The sequence below is a fragment of the Corylus avellana genome, chromosome ca9 (genome assembly GCF_901000735.1).
Source record: "Corylus avellana chromosome ca9, CavTom2PMs-1.0".
Classification (NCBI taxonomy): Eukaryota; Viridiplantae; Streptophyta; class Magnoliopsida; order Fagales; family Betulaceae; genus Corylus; species Corylus avellana.
Window position 1 is genome coordinate 7,065,508 of NC_081549.1, and position 9,212 is coordinate 7,074,719.

At 36.3% G+C, this 9,212-nt stretch overlaps 1 protein-coding gene across 1 annotated transcript; it reads right to left on the bottom strand.

The window, feature by feature from the left end:
* LOC132191985 (nuclear pore complex protein NUP85-like) lies at positions 1-9,206 on the bottom strand. Its single transcript, XM_059607154.1, has 17 exons — positions 9,170-9,206; positions 8,583-8,693; positions 8,407-8,490; positions 7,805-7,876; positions 7,604-7,660; positions 3,651-3,770; positions 3,330-3,530; positions 3,084-3,194; positions 2,931-2,968; positions 2,611-2,767; positions 1,871-1,972; positions 1,711-1,767; positions 1,385-1,531; positions 1,025-1,095; positions 840-927; positions 583-639; positions 1-460 (listed from the first exon to the last, which is right to left on the bottom strand). Exons 2-17 carry the CDS (start codon positions 8,649-8,651, stop codon positions 263-265), a joined length of 1,629 nt encoding a protein of 542 aa, XP_059463137.1. The 5' UTR covers positions 8,652-8,693; positions 9,170-9,206; the 3' UTR covers positions 1-262.
* Positions 9,207-9,212: the final 6 nt, after the last annotated feature.

Sequence of the window (9,212 nt, forward strand, 5' to 3'; positions counted from 1 at the left end):
AAGGCAGAAGAACCTAATATCCTCTCTTTCTTTATCTCAACAAATTTGATAAGTGAATAACTCAGGTGAATATCATATAAATTTACAACAGCTACAGCTATTGAAACCCCTTTTTCGCAACAAAGAACAAACCTTTTGTTAGACTGCTATGCAACTAAGAGTAGCAGGATACAATACCTATTGAAACAGCCCTTTACAGTTCACATGCTGTCCGACAGCCCCAGCAAGCAGATGGCAAACTAGTCATTCAAAGAGTAGGCCCTCATTTTTCTTCCAGGATAGCACGTCCAAGATTTGTAGCAAGAGCTAGCCTAACACCACCTAAGGCTTGCGGTGGCAACTCGGCTTCAATGAAGTCCGGTCGCAGCCTTGCCATCGACAACTCTTGCACTTTATTCAACAAGAGGTTGGTCTCAGTGACGTTTAGCAGAGGATGCTCCTGCCAGCTGAGCAGCTTCAACTGCACAACATAATTTTATAAAATGCCAGATTGGGGGAAAAAAATTTGTTTGCCAAATTATTTAGAATATATATCTATAGCAGAGAATACAACTTGCAGAATCATAACATTAGAAAGCCTACCGAGTCATACAGAAGAGGCAGCCAAAAACGCTGAGGTGTAGATGGGTTTTTCATAAGCTGCATAATCATATAATATAAAATTTACTAAAAATCAAGCCCTAGCAAGAAATTACCCAAGATAACTAAAAACCTCGCTTGGTAGGGAACAATAATAAATCATAATTCAAAACAAAATTCTCAAATTTAAATTTTGAAAACTATTATGTTGAGGACAGCAGCTACGTCAATCTGACAAACAATGTTCAAGTAACACGTACTGATATGAGGGACTCTACAGCTTGCCGAGCAACATCAGTAGTTTTTCCATCATTAACCTGTTTCAGGGATTTTTTAAAATCCCTATACCTGTAATGCATCTAAGGATTAGAAGTGAGAAAATATTGAAAAAAAATTGATGATGAAAATCATTACTCAAAGAATGCAGATACGAGAAAATTCCTACTTGCGTAAAAACTCAAGACCGCCAGCAGTCTTGGAATCAGAACCCAACAATTCAATCAATCCCTCCCATTGCTGTACAAACAAATTACATACAATATTAGTTTTGTGAAAAAAAATTAATTGAGGAAAGCTAGGCTTACAAACAAATTTTACAAAAAAAAACCTTTTACAACATGATTAGAAATGAGTTAAATTCAACTTTTGAGAAACTCAATCATATTGTGCCATTTACATGCATTACTACTTCGCAAAACCATAAATCCTTGATTCTAATTAAATTGAAAAATGCTAGGCTTATAAACAAAATTATGATAGAAATCTCCTGGTTGCTTAACTTTTATGGAATTTTAAGATTAATTACCTTGAAACTTTCATCAGAGATCGATTGTCCAACAGAATCAAACAACTGCAGGGCAATCCTATTAAGACGTACTTCATCCCGGGCTTGCTGAAGCCAAAATACTCCAGAACCTTTCCTACCATGCTTCCAATGGTATACTCCAGCAATCTAAACATAGAAATTTTTTAACAAGAATGCCACAAAGAGAAATTCCAGCAACTCTTTCAGAAACATAACTTTGATAGAACACACAGATAATTGCTACCAACATCCATGCCAAGTCATTCTGCCAAGAATTCCCTAAAGTCATATCGAGTACAAGCAAGTTTACAACAAATTACAAGTACCTTCATAATGTTTGAACTAATACTGTCAAGTTCATATATACGGCATATCTCTATAATCTGCATAAAAGAATGCAACAACTTAAGTCAGTCACAAAGATATCCATCAAAATATTGGACACTGAAATCAAAGAAACATGACACTGAAAGATGAACAGATAACCTTAAGCAATATTTGAGTATGTTGAACAGGTTGCTTGCTCAATAAAATCTCTAACAAACCCATTCCCTGCTTCATGCATGACGTCAAATAAATTGGAGCTAGCTGTAGACATAAGAGCATCTGTTTAAGGATACTTGAGATGGTGTACAAACATACAAACACATACATATATATACATTTTTTAATAAGAGTGTGTGCATATATATATATATATATATATTTTTTGATTGATAGCCAGCCACAAAAACTGAACTTGGTATTTTTTTTTTCAAGTGTTTGAGCTAGAAATCATATATATAATTCACTTTCTGAGATGGCATTAAAAATCCATTGAAACTACTGAACACTCCTAGCACAAACACCATCATGAGTGGAAGAGTATGCCATCCACATGCACAAGATAGCATAGAATTGAAGATAGTGCATATGGTATATTTCTTTTTTGATTATTGATCATTTCAATTTGCCACATAATGTAGGTGAAACTATATCAGGTTAATTAATTTAAAACAATAATAATTATAGAGTAATAGCCCAGTTGTCACTATTAAGTCATTCTTTCATAATACTTATCAAAAGAAAAAATTCATTCTTTTCATAATCTCTGTATGTCAACCTGAATAACAAAACATGAACAAGTGAAATTATGAATCAAAATATGTTATTGGCATCCTAACTCTTTGAAAATTATCTACAATTTAGAAATGTAATATCAATATATCAAAGTCATTTGCACTCACTTGCCACGTCAATGCATCTAAAGATAGAACTTGAGCATAGACAAGTCGATGGAGTTCCTCTATGCTGATTCCACCCAAGTTATAACGCTCTTCTTGTAGAAGAGTTTCCGCTTCATCACTCCCAGCAGTCAACAACTCCAGGGCATGGGCAACCATCCTGTTGATACGTGACATGCAAAGATACAAAAAAAAAATTTAGAAACAGATAGCAATCTGCGATTTTCAACTTTTCAAGTTACATGGAAGGGAAGAAAACTAATAGCACCTCCAATGCATGGCTTCATACAAAATAATTAAAAACAGAAAACTTAGTAGCTCACCAAGGGCCAAATGATCTGGAACATTCAGCTAAGACAACCTGAATTATTTCAAAAATTCCAACAGAGTTAAAGAGGGCAGGAGTGAAAAAAAGAAAAAGATAAAAGAAATAACAGGGAATGTACACTAACCAGTATCTGATTAACATTACTCACCTCAGTATTATCTCCTAGAATTCCAATCACAAGTCCTATCAACGTATGGGAACTGGTCATTGGTTTTAACTGCATGCATTTCTTGGCTAGGCTATACATACTTTCTAAACCCTTCAAGAAAAAGAAATTAGTTGCTTACTTCAGACTACACAACCAGGCATAAATAATTATAACAAAGAGACGAGAGAAAAAGAATAGAATTCTGCAACTATTTGGATAACTCATTGGAATATTATTAGGCTTTACCACCGTGAATGGCCTTATGTAAAGAAAGTGAGAAATGTACAGCTCTATCCAATGACATGTTGCAGTGCAGAGACTGTTAATATTTCCCAGCATGATTTGTAGCATATTTCTCAAGCCCTCCCTGGTCCGGTGGTGATCACAGTGAACCCAGAATGCACTGCTCTCCAGCTTAGTAATTTGTGCCCGCCATTTCTCCCAAGCCTATTTCATGAAAAAGATATAAACAGAAATAACTATGGAAGAAAAAAACAAATTGATAAGAACTATGGAAGAAAATATTCAAGAAGGAAAAACGTTCGTCTTTAGCATACTCAAATATACCTTGATAAAATCTGGCTTGGCTTTATAGCATTCACCCAATTTTCCAGATTCCAGCTCAGGACGCATGCGTGGCATTTTGGAAATAAGAACAGCAACTGCCTCTACCAGTCCATTCTCTGTCTGTTTAATTATGCAGGACAGAAATGATATAAGTCACAAGACAAATATTTCTATTGGTGAAGCTTCATCACTAACTTCTGGAGCTAGAAAATTGACATGGTTACAAGGAGCATCACTAATTAACTTGGAAAATGAAAGGCATTTACCTTAGGTTTGGCTAAGAAATATACAATTGGAGAAACAATACAAACTATGCATAAACCAAAGTTTTTTTTTGTTTTTTTTGTTTGATAAATAATTGGAATATCATAAAAGCGAAAGGTGCAGCTGGGGTACAGACAAGTATACAAGAAAACCACCTAACTAGAAAAAGAAAAGGGAACAAGAGAATCATAAAAGCTAACCACAAGGGGAGCTAAAAACGCAGTTTTCTAAGTATACAAAGTATTAAAAACAAGACATAAGCTCCACCAATGTCCTCTCGCGATTCTCGAAACATCTATCATTGCGTTCCCTCTAGAGACACCACAAAAGACAAGAAGACACCATCTTCCACACAACAACCCTCTGAGTGCAACCACCAATTCACCAAGAAGCATACAAATAAGCTACTTTTCTAGGCATAACCTAAGAAAGCCCAAAACGACTGAAAATCGCATTCCATAATGCACAACCTTCCTCACAATGGAGAAGAAGATGGTCAATGGACTCCATATCTTTCTTGCACATACAACACCAATCAACCACAATGTCATGCTTATTCCTAAGGTTGTCTAAGATAAAGATCTTTCCTAGGGCCGCTGATCAAGAAAAAAAAAACCCACTCTCAATGGAACCTTAGTCCACCAAATACTCTTCCAATGAAAAAGAATGCCAACATTACAATCAAGGGCATTATAGAAGGAGCTAACAACAAACAACCCTTTTTTAGAGGGGGTCCACCATCGCTTGTCTGTACCTTCCCGTCTTACTCTGAGTACAAAAGATTGAAAAATAAGGTAAAGACATCCACGTCCCAATCATGAGCCCTTCTTGCGCTCCATTGATTGGAACCACCAAAAAAGCTCCAAGCGAGTCGCTATGGCAGCACATCCTTATCACAAGCAATACCAAATAAATTTGAAAAAGCTTCTTTAATGGCCTTGTCCCCACACCACGGGCCATGCTAGAAACTAACATTGGCGCCATCTCTCACCTCAAATCTGATGTGACTTGCAAACGACCCATAATCTCTCTTAATATTCTTCCATAACCCCACCCCATATGACCCAAGTGGTTCATTGAAAGACCACCCACCCCACAAACAGCCAATTTTAGAGTCAATCACAACTCTCCACCACGCTTCTCTCTCATGCACATAACACCAAAGCAGTTTTTCAAGAGGACATGATTAAAGAATAGCAAGTTTCGAACACCAAACCATCCCTCAACGGTCGGAGAACAACCCTTGGATCAGTTTACCCAGTGGAATTTGAACTCTTCTCCTATCCTTCCACATAAGAAATCTCGATGAAGCTTCTCTATGCAATTAGCAACACCCACATGGAGAGGAAAGAGGGATAAGAAATACGTTGGCAAATTGGAAAGTGTGCTAATAAGGGTAACCTTACCCCCTTTAGACAAGTACATCATTTTCCAATTAGCCAACCGGCGCTCTATCTTTTCGATAGCTCCATGCCAAATATACTTGGCCTTCTAAGATGCCCCCAACGGAAGACCAATATACTTCAAAGGCAAAGAAGAAACATCGCAGCCCAAAATGCCCACCAACCCATCCACATTCTCCACATTACCCACTGCAACGAAATCCAACTTAGCTAGACATATTCAAACCAAAGACAGCCTCAAAGCATAAAAATAAAGCACACAGAAAGTGTAGATGATCAGGCTTAGCCCCACAAAAAACCAAAGTGTCACCTACAAATAATAGATCAATCACACCAAAGTGCCTAGATCACACATAAGAGAGATTTCGAAATAATCTTGTCCACAACCCTTCTCAACCTATTGGCAAGAACTTTGGCAATAATCTTTAGACTCAGCTCACAAGACTCATAGGCCGAAAGTCTTTAAGATCAATAGCCACGGATTTCTTCGAAATGAGAGCAATAAATGTGGCATTAAGGCTTTTTTCAAACTTCCAGCATGAAAATCATGAACTATTGTTCCAAAGTTTTAATAAGCCATCTAATAGCATCTCTAGCAGTGACAATTATTTTAGCTACTAAAAAAGCCATATTTTCTATTTTACCTACTCATTTTTCAATACAAACTCCACCAGAGTATCTATATTATCCTCTATTTTCTTTAAAACACTATTTTTCAATGTTTTTTTATTGTCTTTTAATCCAACCAATTTCTTTCTCTCTCATCTCTCTCTCTCTCTCTCTCTCTCCAAACCAGTAGAGAAATTGGAACATCACCAAATCTGGGTTGCTCTCATCTTCTACTTAGACACACCTATGAAGAACCCAAAGCATCACCACAAACACAAATTAGACACCCAAAGAATCTCCACAAATACAACCCAACAAATTAGAGCATCCACCTCAGAGCATTTCCATACCAGATGAACAAATAAAAAACCATATGAAATCACAGAGCATCCAACCCATATGAAAAAATATACCCCTATGAAATCACAGAGCATCCAAATCACAAAGCATCTCCACAAATACAACCTAACAAATCAGAGCATCCAAACTAGAGCATCTCCACACCAAACAAACAAAAAACCCATATAAAATCACAAAGTATCCAACCCTTGGTAGATCTCGTAGCACTCCAATGGCCGCCCCTTAACACGTCGATTAGGAGGGGATGAATCCTGACCTTACGATCTGGACCTTGTTGGGCTTATCCAAAGAGGAGAACACCAACAACGTGATGGCACTGGTATGTACGGTAGCATATTTGGTTGAGATTAAGGATCAGACGGCAAAAAGCAGCTGAGGGGTACAGATACCCTAAGGTCCTTAGGTCCTCGTGAGCTTTCTCAACGAGACCATGTTGTCTTCTTGCTCAAACACCTCCGGGCTCTTCAGCGAGTGCCAAGTGAACAAAGCGGCCAAAAGGCGAAGAATGAAAGAGAAAGAAAGGGAGAGAGAGGGAGACGAGCGACCAGAGAGAGAGAATGAAAGAACAAAGGGAGACGAGCAAGTGAAAGTAAAAATAATAAAAAAATTTATCTAGTATGAACAATGAATAGGCTGCTATTCATTCTAGAAGAAAAGGAGCTATTTTTTGGAGATAAAAAATTAGAATTTGACTATTATGAGCCATTTGCCTATTCTCTTGGAGATGCTCTAACTATGAAACTGTTGTTTACATTCTTTTGTAGCAAATAACTACCAAAATAAAATATTCAATTTGCATATGCATTGCCCTTCTCTTGTATGAAGGATTTTCCCACATGCATATACCGACATATACATATACATAACTCAAAAGGCTATCTCTCTTTATGAGTAAATTTACGTACCTCTTATTCAGATTTGGTTGTTTTCTCTTTTTTTTTTTTTTTTTTTTTTCTTCTTTTTTTTCTTTTTGTTGTTGTAAATAATCGATATATTATTGAAAGTGTAAGGTGCCTCCACGTACATAGGAAGTATATAAGAAAAGCAACATAGGTAGTAGGGACAAAAAGAACAAGAAAATCATGAAAACTAATCACTGGTTGTTTTCTTTATTAAGGAGCGCAGCTCCTTCTTGCTTCTTAATCAAGTCCAATACTTACAATTAAAAAGCAACTTTTCTTTTAAGGAGGAAATTTATTTTCTTTAATAAAGATGAAAAGTATTTTAGGGTGAAAAAACCATGCATAGTGAGTTGGGCAGTCACACATATTCAAACATACTATTGTATTCAATAAGTCACAAAAAAATTTATCAAACCTCACGATTGCCAATCTGATCTAGGAGATAAGATCCATGCAAGCGCAACATTTTCACCTGCAAGAGAACAAACAGCATATATCTAGTCCATTATCACTGTAAAATGTAAGACAAACAAAATTAATTGGAACAATGGCAAGACCATCGAACTAAAGAAGAGGAAATAAATAATTTTTTTTTTTTAAAGAATAAACTACTAACCACAACATCTAGCCAGCCAACAGCTAATGCTGATGATATTACTTCCCAATATTTAGTATTATCCTCAATAACCTGCATAGAACAATTTCATAAAAGATATGACCATCTTAGATAACCTTGATACATATCACCGGTCAAAGACAAGTTAAAACATCAGACACTAAGTAAACAACAAAAACAGTAAGCCAAAGCGATTTCATAAATAAGAACCTTAACCCAACAAAATTTTGTGCTCAATTTGTGATGCAAGAAAAGCCACTCTGAGAACTGGTAACATTAATTTTGTGTAACAGACATTTCATCCACACCATACAATCAGCTAGATTAGTTCACAACAACAGCCAACCTATTTACGTGAGAGGGAAGAAATCAACTAAGCACAAGTTAGGATGCCATAACAACATAGAACCATGATGAAGTTACCCCAGAATCCCATATACAAAAATTGTTGAGGATTTTAAGTTGAGTTTTGATAGCAATCCTACTATAAACTTCAGTGAGAAGCCACAGAACATTATGAAAATCAGTTAAATTGTCTGAACCATCGTGAAGTATCACGTTTCTAATAAAAGATGAAGAGAAAGAACAGCATACAGCCAAACCTGTAAAGTGACAAGCTCTTTCTGAAAATCCACAACTTTCAAATGGATTGTTGCTTGTGTAGAGGAGAGAAGGCTATCATAATCCTGCCACAAGATACAACAATTAGATGGACAGGGTAACAAATTACAAAAAGTAATTAAGAAGCAGCTCAAGAGCACAGAAGAAAGATCATTACAGTTAACCAATCAACAAGACGTTCAGGTAGCCATGCTTGAGATAGCTTGTCTGCATAAAATACTTCCATCAGCTCCCATGCAGCTTTCAAACAGGTTGGCTCCTCAACTTTCTACATGTTTTGAGGTTTTTGATGAATAATAATTTATTAAATGAAAAAGGCCATGCCCTCATACACAAAAGTATACAAGAGAGACAACCACCCAAAAGGAGTTAGAAATCTAAAAAGTTAACAAGATCTATAATATTTGAAGAGGATAAATAGGAACATAGACTACAGCCCAATCTAAGAAATATCTCAAAAAAGAGGATTTTAAGAAAAACACATTGGACTTGCAGTCCTCAAAAAGGCGCTGATTCCTCTGTCCAAATGCTTCATATTAAGAATGCAAGAATAACTTTCCAGATAGCTTTATGTTTTGAACTTAAAAACAAGAGAAATTAAATTGGAAAAAGAAGCCTTATGCGACTAAGTGAGGTTCAAAGTTAAACATACATAATACATTACCGAATGTTGCCCGCAGGCCCAACAATACTTAATCAAAGAGCAACTAGAAAACCAAAAAACCAACATAACAACAGATTCACCTGTAAAACTGCCTGTGGGTCTTCAATCGCTGGACTAGGAAGT

What these genes read in the sequence shown, in the direction of transcription:
- LOC132191985 (XM_059607154.1), bottom strand. Translation starts at nt 8,651, where the DNA reads ATGGAAGTATTTTATGCAGACAAGCTATCTCAAGCATGGCTACCTGAA. An exon ending in TTGGCTGGCTAGATGTTGTG is followed by an intron (nt 7,661 to 7,804) that starts GTTAGTAGTTTA and finishes GTTCTCTTGCAG; the next exon opens with GTGAAAATGTTGCGCTTGCA. An exon ending in GGTCTTGAGTTTTTACGCAA is followed by an intron (nt 928 to 1,024) that starts GTAGGAATTTTC and finishes GATGCATTACAG; the next exon opens with GTATAGGGATTTTAAAAAAT.